We start from the raw sequence: 22,849 nt of genomic DNA, 5'->3' as shown, positions 1-22,849 counted from the left end.
CACAAAGAGTAGAAAAGTTCTTTTCCTGTGCCTGGCTGCTCCTTCCTGCTCCTCTGCATGGCAAAGCTTTTGAGCAAAAATGGCACAACATGATACTGGAAACCCATTTAAGTTGAAAATATTTTTTTTCTTAATTGGGACATTTTAAAGATGGATCCGTTTCCCAGACTGGTTCATTGTGTAGCTAACAAACGCTGTGCTAATGCTGGGGGGAGGGTCCAAAGAGCAGGGATTGCTTAAATGGGCACCAGCGCCCACACAAAGAAACGTATCATTGTGTTAGACACCACTGTCTCAGTTATGCTGGTATTTTTAATGTATTCTTATGGAAACGTGGGGGGGTTGTGTGGTTTGTCATTTTAATTTAGAAGGTAAGGCTTTTGTGTTACCACACATCTCTGGCATTGGTTATCCTAGCTATGCGATTGCCTGAATATTGCCTTGCTGTAGGGTATGGTTGAATTCCTTTGAGGGTGTTAAATCCAGAGACTGTAGCAAGCTGTGTATGTATACAACATCTCACTTTTGGTGTCTGGGCAATCCGAATCTTACCTGTGTGGTGGCCTTCTGCTCTGAAAGTGTTACATGTTTTCAAGTGTCCTTTGCTTTGCTCTCTTGGCAGCTAATTAACCTTCAAACATCAGGGTGCTCACTGAAAGCATTTCCGTGAAGAGATGGCTAGAACTTAAAATTTCCAACACCGGGAAATTCTGACAAACAGGATTTGTTTGCATTTGGGGGGGAACAACAGGGGACAGTGGGGCTTTTTCTTGGTGGAAGTCAATTGAAATGAATTTTTTGACAGTAGAAATTCGTGTCTTGGGAATGTTGAAGTTGAGCTGAATTTTGATAGTTCAACCTGTATTTCACCACTGTGGCATATTGTCTTTAGGGTGTTGTCATTTAGGAACCTCAATATATTATTTAACCAAGTGAAACAGGGTCTTCGGCCAAGTTATTTGTCCCAGAATGCACGGAGAGTTATGTCTCTTGTGCTTCCTGCACAGGCAGGTAGGAGGCATGTCTGCATAATGTGAAGAATTGCATCATCTTCTGAAGAAGGGCTTGCGATCCTCTGAAAAGAGTGAGGGCTTTAGGAGCTTGGAGGCCATCATGTCAACTTTTGTAGGAGAAGCAAGTTAAATATGTTTTGAATTACACTAAACAGGATGCATTGAGTTGCTTTAAATATCATGTTCAGATGTTCCAACTCAGATCAGACAAAGAATGAAAAAGTGGTTTATGATTTTGTTGATTGGAGAAAATAAAACTTTGAGGAGAGTTGAAATTCTCCATGGAAACGTTGATTTAATGAAAACTGCCTTACTGATAAGAAAATACTTAATTTGAAAAATTCCTGGCAACATGTAAATCTAATAAGTAGTTATCTTTATGTTGCCTATGCTTTCCAAACTGCCTCTGTGACTCTGACTCTAAAGTGTCACTGGTCTGAATGAAACAGCACATAAGGGCTACTACTCCAGTTCAGGCATTTGATCTGCTGGTGGCCTTGGCTTTTACACAAAGCTTCATTAACCTGTTGTCAGTGAAGTATTAGTCCTCATCTTTCTACTTAAATACTGAGTGACTTCTGATGTAAGAGATGCTGTACTGGACTAGCCTGAAGATCCACCTAGGTAGTGTCCTGTCTTGAAATGACAGTAGTGAACGGATAAAGAGTAATAAGACCACATAGAGTGACTCTTCCTTTGGCGTACCCTTCTTGTTACTGGAAACAGTAATTTAAGAACTTCCTGAGATACAGTTTGCACTCAGTATTTAGTAATCTACAATGGCTCTATAGTTCATAAATTTGTCTAGTCCCTCCACTATGTGATGTGGCAATATGTTCTGCAACTTGGTTTTATTTTTAAATAACAATATATATTTTTTAACTAGGTATCCCGTTGTTGTTGTTGTTGTGGGAAGTATCGGAAATATTTCCTATTCATTTTCTTATTCAATATTTCATATACCTCTTAACCCCATTCCTCTCCCTCAGACTGAAGACTAAGTCTGTTTATTTTTTCCTTCTTTGGAAACAGTTAAAAACTTCTGATAGTTCTTGTCACCTGAGATCATCTGATCTCAGAAAAAGATAAGAGACACAACTGCACATGTGATGTGGATAGTATTTGGGTTTGTACCATGCAGTACTTGAGGAATTCAAGCAAACTTCAAAAAGCTCATTAATGGTGTTTTGAGGTTTTTCCATGTTGGGGAAAAAGTCTGGTCCCCAGAGTTCAGCGTTTTCATGTTTGTGATGAGTTGTTTAAGCAAGAAGAACTCAGTGGCACTAGGAAGTACAAAAAAAAATTATGCTTTAGATTTATTTCGGGGGGAGGTGGGGTGAGCTAAAATAGTTGGAAAAAGGGTAAAACAAAAACTCAGAAGGCCACTGGTCCTCATAAAGATCTGTCTAGAGGCTTTGAGATCTAAAGCCTGTTTCAGCAGAGGATTCATTTTTACACAGGGTAGTGTAGCTCAACTTACCAGTCCTTGCAAATATCAGGAGTCAAAAAAGAAGCCCTTCAGAGTACTATCTGTTCTAGGAAGTTGGTTTGTAAAGTTGTTTATTTTGTAAAATAAAGAAACGGTCAGTGTTAGGTTAATGGTTGGACTAGATGATCTTAAGGTCTTTTACAACCTGGATGATTCTGTGAAATTCTTTACTGTGAGGGTGGTGAGACACTGGAACAGCTTGCCGGGGGAAGTTGTGGCTGCCCCGTCCCTGGCAGTGTTCAAGGCCAGATTGGACGGGGCTTTGAGCAACCTGATCTGGTGGAAGGTGTCCCTGCCCATGGCAGAGGGGTTGGAACTGAATGATCTGTAAGCTCCCTTCCAACCCAAACTGTTCTATGATTGTCTGTCCACCCCCACCCATATAAAACATGAGTATTTCCTTCCCATAGACACTTAAATAATTTTAAATACAGCCAGCAGAACCTTAATTTTGGCTGTTAGTTTAGGAAAGCCTTGAAGGATTTCTCTTTAATTCTGGATATTACCACCTTCATTCTTCAGAACTGGCTCCAAACTCTTTGATAAAGAGAATCACAGCAATTTAATTTTACATTTTTATTACTGCTGGGCAGTACAAAGCAAAACTTCTTCGCCCAATAATCACTAACAATTAAAAGTATTTTCAAGTAACACTATTAAAATGACAGTACTGCAAAACATACTTCCATGCTCAGTCATTTTCATCTTATTTCTCTTAATTTTGTATGTCAAACTGAATTTATCTAAATTTGCTTGCAACTTTTAATAGGATTTTTATTTTTTTGAGTTTTAATTTTTGAGTAAGAACTTACTCCACTTTGTTAGAACAACTTCCCTAATTTGTGACAGTATTTTGAATTCTCAGTTTCCCTCCCTTTTTACATAAATGCATATATCTCCCTTCCTCAAAATATATTCTATTCATGGTTGCTAGATTCAATGTATGCATTAGTAAGTCAGTCTAATAATGTGAATGGACTATCCATCACGGTATCCAAATGTGCTCTTATACAAACTGATGGTCACATCTAAAACAGTAGTAGTAACCATTCCACTGTAAACATATGTTGCCTTGGAAAAACCCTCTGAGGGAAAAGGAAACGCTGGTGAAACTGATTGGGGTTTTTTTTTTTTGAGGGGGTGGGGAGAATGGTGATGTAGACTGTCAACTGGATGCCTTGGTCTAGACAGGATACTGGCACTTGGAAAGCTGTGAAGGTGTAAGAGAGAACTGACACAACTTATGCAGCAATGTTTTAGGGTGTAAGGAGGCAGATTGAAACAGTTTTGTTATGGATAATGGCAGAAGAAAGCTTACGCTGTTTCTAATACACACGCTACACTCAACAAAAGGACTGTCGCTCTCATAATGTTAAGATTTTAAAAAAGGGAAAATAAATGTGAGCTCTAGCAGTGGTTGGTCTGCGAAAGTGTGTCTCATTTTGTCACAGACTGGTAGGTAGGGAAAAAAGCATCCAATTATAAGTTAAGATACTGTTAGCAGGATGTCTCTAAGGTACGTACACACAGATGCATACAAAATCCTTTAGAAGAAATAAACCCTTTTCCTCCAGATTTCTTTTTGGAAGTGACACTTGCTGTTTGTGTATAGTGGAAACTGAAATGAAATTTCTCATTCATCAGTATCTTTATCCTTTAGGATTAAATAGGAGTCTGTTTCACTTCCCTCTCTCCTCGCTCCAATGAGATGTTACAGAGTTCTAGAAGCATCAAGAGGAATAATTTCATTCAGAAATTGGCATTTGAATAGCTGGATTTAAAAAATAAAAAATGCTTGACTTTAATGATTTTTCTAGTTTGGAAGCAGTCATGCATTGTTTTGGGTTTTTTTTGAAACAGAGCTCTGTGAATGAACATTCCAATCTGGCCCTTGAATAATTATTTCTAAATGTGAGATGACAAGTTAAAATGACACTGTGCCTACAGAACAAAAATAATCTTTTACACCCTTCTTGTGTTTATGGGGAGCACTAACATATGTTCCTTGTGAATTTTGTTTATTTTGTTTTCTGGATTGGGATGGTTTCATTTCTACTTATCCTCTGTTTCAGCTGCTAGAAAGCAAAACTTCTTTAAACATGCAGTCTGAGTAAGGAATACATAAAGAGATAAAGTCCTAATCCTTTGTTTTGACACCACATTGTACTTGATTACTGTAAAAAGATTCATGTCATAAACCAAACAATTAAAGACTTTGGGTAGAAAAGCTTTTGAAGAAGATGGACTTTTCAAAATTGTGATGATATCCTCATGTAATTGAAGACATTTCAAAAATAAGGAGGAGAAGACAAACATATGCTAGCAAGAAATTGGAAGGTTTTAATTCATATGCTTTCCAGTATTCTATAAAATGTAATTAATTAGTCTTTAAGAATTCTTGATTATGCAATTAACTGTCTTTAATACTTATATACTATATGCAATTATTTTCATGCGTATAAACTCAGTATTCAGTCTTTAAAGCAATCTCCAAAAATAATGCATTCCTTCAGGGAACTTCCTCATCTGATTTTTTTTTTTTTTTTTTTTTCTGGTTGAGGGACTCTGGGTTAAACTTCCTTTGTGTTCGTGACAAACCCATATGAACCATGCTTCCACATTCTCGTTATTCCAGAAAAACTCACCACTGCTGTATCTCCAGTTTTTTTTTTTCCTGCTCTGTCCCACTTCCATCAGGTATGATTACACAGTAAACTAGCTGAAAACCAAAACATTTTTGGATGTATTTATTATTAGGCAGACCCATTCACCAGTTTAATTCATAGCATTGCTGCTTTCTGGAAAAGGAAGGAATTGGTTATGTTCTTTACAGTAACAGAGCCAAGTTGTTCCAGATTCAACAGAATATGAAACAAAGCTGTTTGTTGTCATGGATTATAATTATGAGAACAAGGAAAGTGGTGGGGTTTTTTTTAAGACCTTGCCTGTTGAGGGGAACAAAAACCTAAATAAATCTTACATTCTGCCCAAAATGTAGTACATGAATTACTAACATACCTTAAAAAAACAAACAAAAAGCAACCAAAACAAAACCCCAAAATATTTCAAGAGGAAAGCACTTTTTTAAAAGAAAAAGAAATTGAAGGAATTATTAAGGATATTTATCTTAACCCTTCATTGTTTGTGTGATTTCAGATTAAAAAAAATCTTTCTCCCATTGATAGCATGACTAGTCTCCCTGATTAAAGATCCTGAATTCAAAAGATTTTTAAAAAATGTGTCTACTTCTAGAAACAGGTGGACTCTTGACAACAAGGAATTTGCAGCATAAATTCTTTGGAGGTGGTATGGGTATGCAGTAATAATGCTAGGTATAAAGACAAATGTGTAGGGAGAAAGGAACTCGCCTGTCCTTCTGGTCAAGTTTGAAAGAAAGTGAAATATGCTTCTATATTTCAATATTACTGTGACAAAATACGTATAATGCTGTATTCCTGAAATATGGCAACTTGCTTCTAAATAAATTATTCCTATTTTATGTAGGCAGGGATTACCAAGGCCAGAAGTTTGGAAGACCAATGTGCTAGACTTTTCCTGAGCACTTCCTGAGTTTGAGGACTTTTTTGTGCAAAGAGACCAATTGGCATTACTTCAGGAAAGGTGTTTTGTGAGGCAGTAGCTATTTCAGAAGGGTAACTCCTCACCACACTTAACAGTGTGTGTATTTAAACTGACTTTAAATATGAGCAGACATAGTGAAGGGGAAAACAGATGCCAGTGTATTACATGACTCTCTACATGCACATTAGTGAATTTGTCTATTTCATAAACAAAGAGGTGAGACAGTCATTTATTACAGTCTATATGGTATAGAAATAATAATTTGAGATCTGTCAGTGAAATTGTACACAGAACTAAGGCAAAAAGAAAGGTTTGGGCTTAACTTAAAATACTTTCTCTATAATAAAAACTGTTTGTGAACAGTGACTGTACCACAAACAGCTGCATAGATTAAAATGATTTTTAATTTTTTAAAAAATTAAAAGTATTTTACAGGGTATTTTACAAATTAGTGTTGAAACTAGAGAAATGAATAAGGGTTCAATATGCCATTACAGTATAAAATGATGAGGAAAATAATCTTCAAGGCATTATTTGGGGAGTGAACTATGATGTGGGATTAGGAAAAGCACTGCAAACAGCAGTATCAGATTCAGACAGCGACAAACACATGGAAAGGAATAAAAAAGCAACTGATACTGAAAGAGATGGCATGAGATATTTTTTTTCCCCAAGAACTAATCTTTTAAACAGATGAAGTGTTATCTTAGAAGTGAGTATAGCGGGTGGGTGAGGATGCACCAAAAGCCAATCCATATCTGGTGGAAAATACAGAAAAATATGTTCTTCCTCTGCAAAACAGCACATGGTAGTTTACTTACAATATTTTTGTAGTAATAATAGAAAGTTGACAGATTATTTTATGACATCTCTGCAGAGGGAAAGACTTGAATACAAGTAGTGAAGGAAATTTGTGTTTGTAGAAAGTAACTCTTGGTTCCTTTGTTCTTGAGGATGGACTTTAACAAGTGTAGTGCCATGCCATTTCTGCCTAAATGAAGATTTCAACCATGGTTCTTTTTAGGAAAAAGCTCTGGCTTCCCACAGACTTAAAAGAGCATTGGCAAAATCTGCAGGACAAGTAGTTTAGGTTTCTTTAATATCTGCGTTGTTGACCTTTAAAGGGCACAGTTTTTAAGTGTTTTATCAAGGGTGCAATGGCTACTTCATGCTACAGCCAATTTTGAGACAGTGTTTTCTGGACAAAAATAATGGGCAAGAAGTGTTTTGAGTAACAAATAACATTATTTTATTACCTGATTCTGAAAACTGCATGTATTTTTCCTTATCTTACTTCATTCCAGAGGATAGCAAATAGAAGATTCTTCTGAAGAACATTTTTATATCTATATTACTTCAGAAATTCTTGTTAACCATGTAGCAGAGAAGTTGCTGCTTCCCAGCTTTTTTAAAAAAAAACTGATATTAATGAAAAATGAGTTTACCTCAACACAAACTGCTGTTAATGAAGCTACTCTTTTCCAAGCCTAAACCACTTTGCTTTTCATGCTGTTTGTTGTCATTGCCAAAGCATGAGGAATTTTGAGATGGGATGTATTTTATCAACCAACATCAAGGTAATCGGATTAATATCTAGTGTCTGTTATTTCTAGTGTGCACATATGAACTGGATAGGATTTGTAGAAGCTAACTCTTGGTTCCTTTGTTCTTCAGGATGGACTTTAACAAGTTGTAGTGCCATGCCATTTCTGCCTAAATGAAGATTTCAACCATGGTCCTTTTTAGGATAGGATCAGTAAATAATGGAGCTTAAGACAGTTCATATTTTCAAAAGACAATAGAAGAAAATTTTATAGGCATCAGTCTGTTTGATTCAGGACTTGTAATATCGATGTAATGTGTTAGGTTGAACAACTAGTGATTTGATGATAAAAAGTATGTATCATGCCTAAAGCATTAGATACATTTTGGAAAAATTGTAATTATTGGAAATACATTTTCATGGAAATTATGCCAGCAGAAGGTGTATGTATGTTAAAAACAGTGATATAATGTAGGCTAGTTTTATTTCTGATTGACATGTTTGAAGGAAGAAAGGTTGATGCTTAGGAAACCCTTAAAGTTATAAATACTGGTGCAATAAGAAAGTAATTTGAACGCATACCTTATTGCAAAACTTGTACTATTACTGTGCCATGTGTGGGCCTAGTAAAAAGTTAGTTATGTACCAAAGATCAAACTTATTTGTACGTACTCTAAATATTTTTTTTTTTTGTTAGGAAGGTACACACTGGAAGAACATTGTAACACTTCCCTGTTTTTAAGAATAAACTTTAAAACCTTGCAAGCTGGAAGGATCTTTGCCAAGCAGAGTTACCAATGATACCACAGCTTTATCTGTACCCTGCAGCCCGGTTCCAAAAGAAAGAGGGAAAGTGGAGTCATGGAAGCAGTAGTGATATTAAGAAACAAGAATTTAAGTTCAGACTAAAAGCTGGGGATACAGAGGGACTTGAGACCTAAAACAGAGAAATGCCTTTTTCAAACTGGAAAATAGTTTTTCTACTAATAAATCCCATAGAGAAATAGAATGTCAGAACTAAGAGGCAGCTGTGCAGCATTGAGGCTGATTAATTAGGGGATGTTTCCGTATCACCAGCTTTTTTCAATGGGATTAGATCAAGTATTGAGATAAGTCATATTGCAGGCAGAGTGACTGGGGACCTGTCCTCATACAGCATGTTCTTCTAGGACATGTTGGAATTGAGGTAAGGAATACAGAAAGAGTCAGTAAATAATGTTGTTCTTAACTATGATCTGGAATTGTTTAGTGTATTTTTCTGTATTTGAAAACAAAAATGTAGTCATGGTCTTGTATCCAGAAGCTTGGATTATGTCTTGCTGAAATAAGCTTTTGGTGCAAGGGTGAGAGGAGTCTGGCAGGAGACTGTAAGTGTGTATTGTGCCTTCTCAGATGCAGGGATTCCAAAGCTGTTGCTACTATCTTTATTTAGGACAAGCACCTCAGGACCTCTAAGAGAAAAAAGGAAGAAGAGACTGCTACTTAATAAGCTTCTAAGAGCTTATGTGAGGTCTGTGTCCCTTCTTGCTGAGGTTTGGCCAAGTGATCTACATTAGCAGACTCATGTCACTGTCACTTCTGCAAGCAGTAGGCTGCTAAAAAGCCCTGTTTGGTGTTGGTATATAGAAGTGTTATTGTAGAATTAAGTGGAATTTGATAAATGAAGTACAGCATATCAAGTTTACTCTTCAACTGTCCTGTATTTTCTTGCTACTCTTTCTTGTTATAGTTCCTGTTTCTGAAGTTTGCTTAGCCATGACAAAGTGTTCTAACATATTTGGAGTGCGCTTTTGCTGTGACCTGCTCTCCCCTTATGACACCCGTTTTAGATAAAGTATTTTGAATCTTTATCAGTCACATGTCTTTATAGAGTCTTTGTAGTTGAGTACTGTTGAAGGTTCAGTTTATCCTGCTTTGAAAGCAAAAGTCTGTAGTCTTGATGCTTAATGTTGACAAATTCTTCATCTGCTACTCTCCATTATTCTAGCTGAAGGATAAAGCAACAATATTTCTATTGGCCTTATCCTTTAAGTAAATAGTAGTCAAGCTGTTGAAGCTCTTACTGTGAGATAGCTTTAATTTATTACTACATTTTTGCAAATTATCACATCCCAAAACATGATGATCTTTGGGTGAGAGTTTTGTCTTTCAGGTTGCCAGAGTTGCCAATAATAAATACACATTTCAGTTTTCTGTATTTTTCCATTGGGATAATGTTGGTTGTTCCTAGTTTGGGACCTGTACTTTTCATGACCGCAGTGGAGAGAGATACCAGCAACAGAATTTGACAAGTGCAGGCATGATGTTTACCTCTGGGGGGAAAAAAAAAATCCAGGGTTTGCTTCCTGGGATATAGCTTTTACAAATGAGTTGAAGATGGGAAGCATTTCCTTTGGAATCTATGTGTGGATGATGCTGAGATAGTCTAATAACTAGCGGTGAGAAAATTTTCAGTGACTTAATAACACAGTAATACTTGGGTAGTAGCTCTGACTGCCCAAAATTAGTGTCTTAAATCAAATGCTAGCAGTTTTAATAGTTTCTTCTGATTAGGGCCATTTCCCTTTAAGAAGATAAGCCTATTTGATGCTAATTTTTCTTATTTCAAAAGGAGGAAAACTCTGCATGTTTGGTAAGAATACATTGTTGCAGATGTTTGTTTATGTTCAGTATTTGCACAGATACTAACAGCTTTTCATGTATTTTCATTCTGCTTTGTGCAAAATAGAAAATGTATGTCTGTATCTTTTTGTAAATAAAAGGTTAGAACAGTTATGAACAGTGAGTTGATAAGAGTAAGATTTTTCTAACCACTTTTGCAATAGCTAGATAATTAGGGTAAAGCAGTTGATAAATTCTGCAATAGACTGTAGCTTGTATCACAACTTGCTGTGATTATTTCTATGTAAATTGTATCTGGAAAGATCTGTGATGCTGACATTTTAGTATCAGTCATCACTGGTGACTTCTGAGGAAGTAAATGTCAGGCAAACAGTTTCTCCAGTGAGTTAATTCTCTAAAGCAAAGTGACTGTGTCCTCACCCATTCTTCTGGTGTCCTCTATAGGAGAGGCTTCTAACTAAGACCTTTTTTATGATTGCAAACTGTATTTTTCAATAGATCATAAAGGAGTTGCAAGTACAGTGATATTCAGCTTGTTGAATGTAAGTACAAGGCATAAAACTTCCTAAAGTGGCTGTGCAGCCAGGTATGACACGTGCCACAGCTGTGATTCCCTGGAACCACTGGCGTTGATGAGAATGTGGTAATTAAATTATTTTGTCTATTGTCTTTGTTAAGACTATGGAAGGATATAAGTCATAAAGTTGATGATAAATTATGAGCTTGACTGAGACAATTGTATTTTTATAGGCAACTTGATTAGAAATTTATACAGAGGGTGAATTGAAACTTTAATTATGACCTGTAGGCCAGTGTATTAATTGAATGGTGTAGATAGCCACAAGTCACGCAAGAGCTAACTTTGTGGCTGGGAATTCTAAAATAATGGACAGTCGTTGATTGAAATAAAGCTTGGGAAAGAGAGAAATCTTAAATAACTGTGCTAAAACAAATATTAATTTTTTGGAAGGAGGACTGAGATGCAGTTCTCTGTGTTGCACTGCTAGCATGAAGGACAACCAGAAGTGCATTAGCCCTTTGTGTGTGTTCCAACTTCACTGCACACACTGCTTCCTCAAAAGGAGGCTGGAAGTGACTGCAGGTTGTAAAGTGATGATCCTGTATGAAATCATCCTGTTGGCCCTGATTGCCAGAAGACAGTTGAGTGGGTGAACTCTGCATTGGCAGGCCTTGGACCAGATCAGGTATCATCCCTCTTCCCAGAGCTGTCACAAAAGTAACACAAAATCTGTATCATCTGCTGTAGCTCATTTGACCAAAAGGCAATAATCTGCCCGCATCTGATCCGTGTTTATTTTGTACAGCTCTGGCTTCCAGAATGATATATATGTAATACAAATCTCTCACCATAGCCAGAGTGTCCTGTACCATATAGATGCTGTGGCCAATCATGCCATAAGGATGCAGCGGCTCAGTTTACAACAGTTCATCGACTGTTAATCCAATCACTCTGTTCTGCTAATCAAATCAGGCAGCTCCAGGAGCATGTGGTGGCAGGGTTACATTTGCTCCCAGGCTAATGCGAATGGAGTAATATGCAGCTGCAGTGAAGATAAACTCTGGGATTTATACAGTATCCTGGTGTAATTTTTTAATGATGTTATTCAAACTTAAACCATACAATACTATGGTTTTGGTATTCTGAATGCATGTATGTTAAGCTGGTTTTAAAATTTACTTGCTGGTGCTAACTGCAGTGAGCAATGCTTTGAGCTGACGTTGAGTCATACTATCGGAAATGATGTATTTTCTAAAAAAATGTGTACACTGAAGACTTTAGTGTGCATTTTGCAGACCTTCAGGTGTATTTCAACATCAGCAAATTTGTTTTTGACTGTCTTCCCCAAACTACTTTCTCCTTTTACTTTAAGCAAAACTTGGCACTTTAACTGTTTTCATGTGTTGTATGCTGCTATATATTAGTTGTATTTTTTTAATGTAGAACGCATTTATTTACAATAAAAAGTATTTGAATACTGTTTATCACTGACTTCTGCAAGATTTTAATAACTAGAGGATATATCATTCATAAGCATTGCTGATTGCTTATGGATGATCATTTTAGGTCCCATTTGTACATGGAACAGGTTCCAATTTAACCAAGGGTGACTGTTCAACATGTAGCATATGCTATTCCAGCTTCAGTCTCTGAATTGGGAAATGTCTACGATGGTAATTTGGCTCAATTGGAGGAAATCAGTAGAGTGAAGCAATTGGTGCTGCGACCCCCATCTCTACATATTCTGCTATGCAGCACTTTTTTTTTTTTTTTTTGACTAGATTTAGTGGAGCCTCTCAGGATCAAATATCATGCCACAACATGTGTTGAAACTGTTCAGAGCTGTTATTTGCTTGGACCTGTGTGCCACCTTAGGGGTTGAAGTAAGATAGATAACACCATTGCATTGGTAACACCATTTCCAGTTTATATTTCTCCATAAGAATCCACATCACATATACAAAAACTGGTCAATGAACAAAATCATTGCTCAGTAAGTGGGAATAGTGCAGAAGGGAGAAGGATTTACTTCTAAATTGCACTATTGCTCTGAACCAAAACACTAATGTAAACGTAGCCTTCAGCTAACAGAACAAGGCCTTCTCCTATATTTTATAGACAACAGATAGAATATGAAGTCAGATAGATTCTATTCTGTTAACTTTAAATTAATTTAGCCTGACGTGAATGTGAGGACAGAGAGGAACATCATGGGAATGGAAAATGAATTTATGATAAACAAGGCAGTGCTCATTGAATATTTGCATGCTTACTTATATGTTTATTTTGCTCATTCTGCTTTTTGTTACCCTTCAACAGCTGTACTTCTAGTTTGTTCTCATCAAATCTTCTGTTAAAGTATGATCTTTTTATATATATAAAACATATATACATACATACACACACACGGAGTTTGAGTTACAGAGTTTATGAATGTGCCCTGATTACAATGCTTTAGACTGAGAACATCCTCTTGAATTTCATCCTTGCTTTGATTGATCTGAACTGAAGATCTTTCACTGTGGATTAAGATTGCATGTCCTTTTTCTGACCATAGAAGAACGAAGAGGTTACTGTACCTGTCCTGCCCATAGGTGTTTGTTGTCCTCTGCTGGAAGTTGCAGTCCTCTTAGATGTGTCAGAAAATACCACATGTGTGGCTGCTCTCCAAACCAGTTATTTCAGGATGCCTGTATTAGCTCAGGTATTCTTAATATCTAAACCAGGTCACTTTGACACAACTACATCAGGGAATAATTAAACAAGAAGTTGTGCTGACAGATGGGGAGGAGCTGTTGTCTCAGAGCACAGGATGCAGAGGAGCAGTTGCAGTGTTGCTGTTTTCACCTGGCACAGCTGTAGCCAAACAGCACTTTGGCCTGCAACCATACCTTGTTCTTGTCCACTTTTAAAAAAAAGTATAAATATGGTATATTTTGTTAATAACAGCAATTAAAATCAAAGTATCTGCTTCTTCAGGGAGAGAAAGCAAATGTTAACTGATTCCCACCACACTGTTGGAAAGAAGGGATATTTACTGTTTTACAGACAGGAAATCTCAGATATAATTATGGTGTGTGGGATTGTAATTTGGGCACTCCACTGTTGGATTACACATCTGAGCAGTGCATTGTTTTTCTATCAGTTTTTCTGCAGGCTGAGTTTTTGAGTGTCATTGATCAGTATTCCAAGTGGGGAAAGTGATTACATCTCCCAGTTTATTTTAACATGCTAAGCTGTCTTGCCACCCAGATAGTCTGCCTGATAACTTTCCCTCACACTTGTTTTATCATTCCTTTTTATATAATTTTCCTTTTTGTTTTGATTCTTCCACAACACTTAAACTAACCATTAGCAGCAAATCCTGGCAATACAGAACCTTCTAATTACTAAAAATAAATATTACCCTGTGACAGAAGGCACTAGACACTGTAGAAATGGTGGTTGGCACGAACTAGTTGTCACCAGCATTTCTGGCGTGATCATGGCTAAGGATGTGGTCTAGCTCTTACCCTGGTGCCTGGGGGCACTCTGCCAGTTTTTAACTCTGAACTAACTTGGGCATAAGATCAGAAAAGCACCAGCTTAGCTCCAGGGTAACAATGGCAGGGGTAGAAGCAGTACTGCCTGTGTGGACGTTACCTAGCTCTTCTAACAGATCAGCTGGATCATCAAACCACACCATAACTGATGTGTCAGGAAGTAGGAACGTAGACTTTTCTTGCCCACCCAGTCATGTTCTTTTTGGATATAAGTTGTTACTATCTTCTAACATAAGACTTTGAGATGTCTCGTGTTATATTTCATGTTATGTGAGCACTATATATCAAAGTAGAAAAAATGGATGACTTTAAGCTTTCTTTTTCAGTAGCAAAAGAGGAGAAGTACAAGTTTGTGGTCTTTGTTTTTGCCATGAAATCAAGTTTAAATATGCCACTAGTTCAGGATGAATATTCCTATTCCTGTTCTATACACAAACCTTTTGTACATCGTGGAAGAATTCCAGTTTTTCTTTCCAAATCTGGATAAGAAACATGTATGTAGTTGTTACCATCAGTAAAAGTATTGAAGCAGAAAATTCCTGAGCAGTTTTTCAAGTGGTCCTAGAGGACTTAGATTAATCAAGCTGAGGCAGTCCAAAAAGTCCCTCACTAAAGCTCTGAAGCCCCATGATAAATTGTGTATCACAGGTTAATTGCTATAATTTTTGTGCGGTAAATAAAATAGGAATAAGATGTCTTCAAAAAGAATTAAAGGGTTAGGAGAAAAGTCTCCTTTTAATCAAAAAGAGCAATGTCAAACTAGGCTTTGTTGCAGACTTGGACAATACAGCTAAATATAATGGTTTTCTTTATGTATTTCTGTTTCCTCTATAAATCATCGGGTTGGGAATGGATTTTTGCATCTCCTGTTCTAGAGTTCATCTGTTATCTCTGCAAGGTGTCTGTTTTTTTGGATGGGAGGGATGGCTTCCTACTTGAAAAGGGCATGTCCTTAATGGGTGGCCTTTCAATATTGAAAGACGTTGTTAGAACTTTGTGCCCGGTAATCGATGCTGTTTGTTACAAAGATTTCCTGCTAGAAAATAAAAATACTCTGCTAACAGTAGAGATCTTTTTCTGAGAATCGTGTTTTTAAAATCTATTTTAGAAGGTTGAGAGAGAGGATAAGCAAGACTATAGCAATAACTGCTTTTTTGACAATATATCAAGTTTGGTTCATGAGTTTGTTTTTATTTTTTAATTTAACATTTCTGGCTTAATACTTGAGGGCCTTGTTAATCAGTCTTTATTAAAAAAAAATTGAAGGCATATTTCTGTGTAATGACTTTCTTATTTGGGGTAGCATTTGTGTTATGATATTAAATACAGTTTAATGGAAAAACAATAGTTTCATTTTTCTAGCTGCATCTTTAAGTCCATTAACTTTACTAAGAAGTGAAATAAACAGAATAAAAATAGTTTTAATGTATTTTAACACTTTAAATAATATTTGGACAATTCATATTGTATTACTCTATAAAAATGCCTTGAATTGTATGACTGAGTAACAAGCTAAAGTTGGAGCTAGTTTGTGTGTTGGTTTAGTTGTGGGTTGGTTGTTTTTTTTTTTTTTAGACCTATTCAAACAGCTATGCAACATCCTAATGACAGGACAGCATAGTACAACACCTGCAGGGTATCACATGAAGTTGTAGGATATGTAGTTATATTGCTGCTGAGATTATAATAATAGTAATCATTTAATCTCACTGTTGAAAACCAAGTGGTACATTATGATAACATGCCACATAAAACTAAGGTGCACTCTTAAGAGAATCTGTTGTCAACAGTCATATGAATCGGTAATGAATCATATGCCATATTATGTATACCATATATGTATACCATAGATACCCATATTTTCCTTCCATCCTTCCAAGCTGTTCTGCAGATGTTCTATTTGGTTAATGCAACTCCAGTAAATGTCTTTGGTCTTCAGAAGTTCTCCTAGGTACATGTAATCTTAGCTTACATGCATGGTCTTTCTTCATGGGCGGCTAGGAATTAAAATAATAAGTGATAGTCCAATCTGTCTCCCCACCCCCCCAACATTTTTTTGTTTGTTTGTTAAATAACCAAAAGGAAGATAGAGATGGGGAAAAAAGCTGTATTGGTCCCACAACTGAAATGAAGTGGGCTGGAGGATTTACCAGAAGGATCAGCCTGGGTAGGAAAAATTAAATAAAAAGGGGAAATCCTAAGACTAGCCTTGCATTTACATCTCTTTCTGTAAAAGAATTCCCTTTCTGCAGGACTAGCACGACTGGCATGAATTTTGGTACGAGGCATGAGCCTCTGTGCCTGCAGCTGCTGCTGTCTGCCCTGTCTGCTTTACCCCACTGCCTGAATTCCTCCAGCCTGTGGGTCCCACGTGCAGTTGTAGCATGTGCATGCTTAATACTTGTGACATAAATATCATCTCTATTTGCAGATAAGTGAGGCATGGTAATTTGTTCAAGTATGTGTATCAACAACTCTGGCCAAAACAGGTTCTGTGTTTTCACAAGAACAGCCTCTTAAAAAAAAAAAAAAAAAAAAAAGCTGCTGTATTTGACCCAATTTCTGAGCTGTACCATACTGTCCCTGGTAGCTAAAAGATAGCTCACTGTAAGTAAGAGGTTCTTGCGTATACCTTATGGTAAACAAGCGACTTATTCAAGCAATAATAAATTGATAAGTTTTGCAAGGTAAACACACTGTGTTTATACAGCATATTTAAACATGATCTCTATTTTCAGAGAGGGAAATCCTATCCATGTTGAAGTTGGTGTCAAAGCTTCGCTGGGGCCAGTGCTGATTGTCAACTGTAATGTGTTATATTCAGATACTTGTGCATGCGAAATACTTACTGGAGAACAATTTTGATCTTTTAGAACATCTTTTATGAGATGGAGGTAACAATCTGAAATTTAACGAGAAGAATTTCCAGTCAGCAGAGAAAGACTGTAAGCCATAGAGCTACAATACAGAATTACCGAACGGCAAGAGTATTTTAAAATCCTACCTACACTTAACAAATTATTTACATGCGCATTGCTCACTTGAGTTGTATATCTGCCCATGTCTAATGTTTAATTTTCCTTTTTAACAGGTAGAGAGAATTGTTGACAAGAGGAAAAACAAGAAGGGAAAAACAGAGTATTTGGTGCGATGGAAAGGATACGACAGTGAGGATGATACCTGGGAGCCAGAACAGCACCTTGTAAATTGTGAGGAATATATACATGAATTTAACAGACGCCACAATGAAAAGCAGAAAGAAAGCACATTAACCAGGACAAACAGGACCTCTCCAAATAATGCCAGAAAACAAATTTCTAGATCTACCAATAGTTCTTTTTCAAAGACATCTACTAAATCTTTAGTCATGGGTAAAGACCACGAATCAAAAAATAATCAACTCTTTTCTGCCACCCAGAAGTTCCGGAAAAACAATTCACCATCTCTTTCTGGAAGGAAAAATATGGACCTTGCAAAATCAGGTATTAAAATCCTAGTGCCCAAAAGTCCAATTAAGAGCCGGACAACAGTTGATGGCTTCCAGAATGAAAGCCCAGATAAAATGGACCATATAGAGCAGGATCAAGAAGACTCTGTAGCACCAGAAGTAGCAGCAGAAAAACCAGTGGGAGCTTTATTAGGACCTGGTGCAGAGCGTGCTAGGATGGGGAGCCGACCAAGGATACATCCATTAGTGCCACAATTGCCAGTGCCAGTAACAGCCACCATTGCATCAGCATTAACAATAAATGGAAAAGGTAAGTGTACGAGTCAGTCACTTTTGTGTAGATTTTTTTTTTGTTTGATCTTTTTTGCTGTTCAGATGCAAACAAATTGCTTACTCTGTTTCAGCTGTGTTAGATCAAGTCTGGAGAACTTCACAACTTTATTTTGCATAACTGTATGACTACAAAGCCATTTTGAATTTTGCCAGCTTTTGCTTTCTTTGCAGAGATTCATTGGTATTTGTGTTTTCAGAATCACCACAAGATACATCTGTGTTTGCCTTGACATTGTGCGGTACACATATTCAGTGTACCATTTCCAGAGATTACATCATTGCTTTAAGTTTATTTAAATAGGTCAAATTTGGTATGAATATTAGAAACATAAATGATGGGAATAGATGAATGATGTGAGCAGGGATTCTTCATACAGCTTATGTATCTATTTTGTAATAAATATTGCCTGGAAAACAAACTGTGAGTGATGTTGCTTAAAATGAAGTTGGTAAGTTTTGTTTTAGTGAAAATTTGAGCCAGTTGTGGAGATACATATGCCTTCTGCCTCAATTCAATTCTGTCTTCATTATATTTTATCAATATTTTGTTGTTTATACCTAATTTGATCTTGAGAGCTTATTTAGGCTTGATGCCTAGCTTGCTAATATCTCAGTAGATGACAGTTTATTCAACTTGTACTGTAAAAAATTTGTGATACCAAAGAAACCCAAGCTGCTTTTGTGAGAGGAAGCTGTTTGTGCTCCGTACCCACCTGAGACCCTCGTTTAAGACTTCATGGTCCCTATTTTTGTGCCCCAAACCTTTGTTCTTCCTTGACAGACCCAGGTTGTTGAGTAGTCACAGGTGTTCTCGTTGGCATGCTTTTAAGACTGAATTTTCAAGTGTAATACTGTGTCCTCAAATAAAATGTAGTGGATAAAATCTGCAGGTATGCTATTGATGATGGCTTCCTGGAAAAATTGCTTGAAAATGATGGATTGGGCCTGCCAAAAACCAAACTATATAGGCAAAGAAATGTGGTGAAGACTTTGGGAGAGTTTGTGTTGGGTGCCCCACTGTTGCTTGCATTCAGATTTTCTGGAAAAAGAAAAAAAAGCTGCAGTGGGAGAGCTTGAAAAGCGGTGGACAAGGGAGGAGTGTGCTCCTGGAGCTGCCGTGTCAGGTCATGGACCAACCTATTTTGCTGCAGATGAACTAGGTAACCATGGTAATGCACACACGGATGCCAGGAATATCTTTTCCTTTGCATGGGCTAAAGAAGGAATGTAAATCTCAGAGGATGTAAACAAAGCTGGAGGGGAAAAGGCAAGAGATGCCAGTATGTGAGGATTTTTTGGAGTAGGTGAGGTAGAGGAGTGTATTTGTGCATGTGATGGTTTTGTAATAATTAATACGTGTTTTGGAGTATGGTCATGTTCCTAGTGAAGTAATTGATAAGCACTGCCTTCGGCATCCTGTTTTTTGCCTCATGACACTCACCAAAAAAAAAAAAAATTAGGACACAAAGGCCCTTCTTGGGTAGATCAGTAGCCACAGTTGAATAAATCATTCCTACCAACCTTTTGCTCTGCTAATATCAGTACAGTGAGGGCCCAGTTACAGGGCATCAAGTGGAAGTGGAAAGACCCGCACAAGAGCGGTAGTGACACATAAAATATTAGCTGAGGTGTATTTATCTGTTTCACTGAGATGTTACAATTCCCTCAACTGCCACCACCTCATTCAGCTGCTCTTAGGCATTTGTCTGGGCAGCTAACAGTGAAAGCTATCAACTGACCCTAGGGATGATGGCAATAAGAGACTTTTTCTCATGCTTAGGTTTTCATGAGATCTTAAGGTGTAGATCAAAAAAATGAGAGCCAAGGAGATAGTCATAATATGTGGTTGCCCATACATAAACCTACACAATATGTTTCTACGTTCTGTTTGCTGCTGGAGGGATATTAGTTCAAGTGCATTAACTGAGGCATTCCTTCTCTGTCCTAATATACCACGGCTAATCTCCAAGCTGAGCTGTACAGTCTGCTGGGAAATGGGTGCTAAATAGCCAAATTTATTATGGCTTTGCAGGCAGTTATGCTCATCTGCATTTTGGGGGTAACATCCAAATCATGCGGTAATTCTCTGGTTACAGAACTGGGAAACCAAATGGCAAAAGAAAAATACTTTGAATTTATAACTGACATCAGTCTCTTTTCCTAGTCTTTTTAGGATTTCTTGGACAGGTATCTTTCTCATGGAAGGCCAGGCTCCAACTCAGCCATTCTGCATGGCCAGAGTGGACCTTTACTTAGAGAGAAGCCAAGACAGGCAGCCCTGTCTCCTAGAGCTAGCTTGGCCTTGGAGCTTCCTGAGCTGACACATTCTTGGTCTCTTCATTAAAGCTGCACTCTTCTCCTTGCTGTTTTTATTTTTAGCTTCACACTGCTATTCATTTAAAAACATAGTAAATCAATGCTTTCCTCCCTCCCCTGCATGGGGCTGTCACAGTTCAGGATCCCATTTCTCTTCGTACTCAGGACATTTCTTCTGTCTTAAATGAACACCTCATCATATTTTCAACAACATCTCAGAATCATACATCATGAGAGTTATTCATTGCACAGAAACACCATCAAATTCATACCCTCATCTTCATATGCACCAGATCTGACATATTAATAATACAGATGATAGATCTGACATTTGGAGCACTCTTCCTAAACTTCCCACCTCCTCTGCATACACCTTCTGTTAATTTTAAGAGTTCCTACTTCCACGTGGAGGATGCTGTCTGGAAGACAAAAGCATGTTTTGAAAAATAACTTTTTACTTGAGCTTAGGAGTTTTTTATCAAAACATATTCACTGGAAGAACCCAGTGAGTCAAAACAGAAATCACTAATTGGAAAGCATAATTTTGAAAGATTCTAGAAAAATACATATTACACTTCTAAATCAGATTTAATTAAAAAGGTTGTCAAAAATTTTTTTGATTTTGTTTTTTTAAAAAAGTAATATTGGAAAAATAATTTAAAATTTTAATATGAAAGCAGTGTTTCTAATTTTGAGTTTATTGCTATGACTGTTTTCGAATGTGTGACTTGTTGATTTTCTTTTTCAGTCCTAGTTCAGGATGGTGAAACTCTTCAGTGTTTAGTCTGTTATTTGTTTGTTTTCCCCAGCCTTTTTTTTTAAACGTCATTTATAATAAAAGTACAAACCAGGAAAGAAAACCTGTATGTATTGGAAAATCCCATGACTGCAATTACTAGGAAATATTAGTAGTATTGTAGCACCTAGTCCTGCTTTTCATGAGACAAACTGCCATGATGCAGTTCTTGTTCCAAAGTTCCTATGGTCTCAGAAAAAGCAACTAGCAAATGTTCATACAAATATGCAGGGGTACCAGGGGAGTAAAATAACAGTAATGTTTGCTCTGGGATTTGGTGGTTTCAAACACTAAAATCTAGCTGCTATCCAAAGTATATTTTTTTTAAACAAAGAAAACCATTGTATTGAATGTTCACACTTTTAAAGGCTTGGCCTTGAAAACAGTCGATGGAGTAATATGCTACATACAAGAAGGGTGATATATGGAAGAAGTGTGAATACGTTACTGAATGAATGTTGCTGTGGTTCTGGCTTTTTGAAATATGTGGTGACCATCAGCTGTCACTAAAAGTTAGTAGAAGCAATCCTGAAATGGATTAATGAAACAGAAAAACACCACCAAAGAACTGAATTGTGGAAAATATGTTAATGGCACCTACAAGCAATGCATATTACTCAAAACTAGGCAAGACAAAAAGTGGCCTCATGTCTAACAATAACTTCTGATACCTTTAAAGTTTTTGAAATCTTTCTTCATCAAAATGGAGTTAAAAAAAAAGTTTGAAATTTTATTGCAAATGTTTTAGACATAGTACACTCAAGACTAGAGAGTTGTCTTGCAATTTTAGAAAGGACTAAGACTGAATTGATTTTCACCTTCTGCAAAACTTGACCAGAAACCAGGTGAATACCATCGTTTGGCAAATTTTGGTTTTTTTTTTTCTGGGTCACCCTATAGTTGCTACAGCTTTTATTCAGCTAACAATGTCCAACATGTGGATGTAATTGAGAAAAAATGCCACAAGAAGGGAAGTTTTGGGCAGAAAGGCATGCAAAGCTCAAAGTATAAAATGAGCAAGAAAAGCATGTCTAGCTGCATATATTGTTATAATTAGAATAAGACTGGCTGGTGTATGGGAAGAGAAGAAATACAAGAAATTCAGTGAATTACATCACTTGTTAGGCAGACAAGCACCACCAGTGTGCACAGTGGCATTAGCATCTCCCTCCTTGCACATATTAGTTCAGATGAATAACTTGCAGGAGCAGCAGGCTCTGCTTTGTATTTGACAACACAAAGATGATTGCACTGTATCACCCTACAAGGAACAAGGGTGTCTGCTGATTTTTCAGTTGGATAATGGTGCTGTTTTTATCTCAAAACAATGGTATTAGTACCAAAAGAAAAGTCAGACATCAGGAAAAAAATGACTGAACTTAAGTTCTGTTTGTTACCTGTTCTCTCCCTTACCCAAAGCAGTTTATAAGATTAAAAACCACAGATTTGGAAAACCAAAAATCCACTCTAAAACTCAAGGAAAATAATGTCTGTTGTTTGGTTAAGTGTCTGATAGCTTTAGTCTCAACAGGAACCAAGCAAGTGTAAAAGTGCTTCTGGAGGCAACTGGAACCAGGGAGAAAAGTATATTCTCAACACAATACCAAGACAAGCTGAAAAATGTTCAGCTGCTCCCTGTTCCTTA

At 37.0% G+C, this 22,849-nt stretch overlaps 1 protein-coding gene across 2 annotated transcripts in view; it reads left to right on the top strand.

The window, feature by feature from the left end:
* CDYL (chromodomain Y like) overlaps positions 1–22,849 on the top strand; it is a 101,638-nt gene that overhangs the window by 29,789 nt on the left and 49,000 nt on the right. For both annotated transcript variants that reach the window (XM_074872742.1, XM_074872751.1), the window contains exon 2: positions 17,403–18,069. In XM_074872742.1, the coding sequence (XP_074728843.1) occupies positions 17,403–18,069 (667 nt within the window). The remainder of the gene's footprint in view (positions 1–17,402; positions 18,070–22,849) is intronic.

The sequence above is a fragment of the Strix uralensis genome, chromosome 1, assembly GCF_047716275.1.
Source record: "Strix uralensis isolate ZFMK-TIS-50842 chromosome 1, bStrUra1, whole genome shotgun sequence".
NCBI lineage: Eukaryota > Metazoa > Chordata > Aves > Strigiformes > Strigidae > Strix > Strix uralensis.
This window is presented reverse-complemented; position numbering and strand designations above follow the sequence as displayed.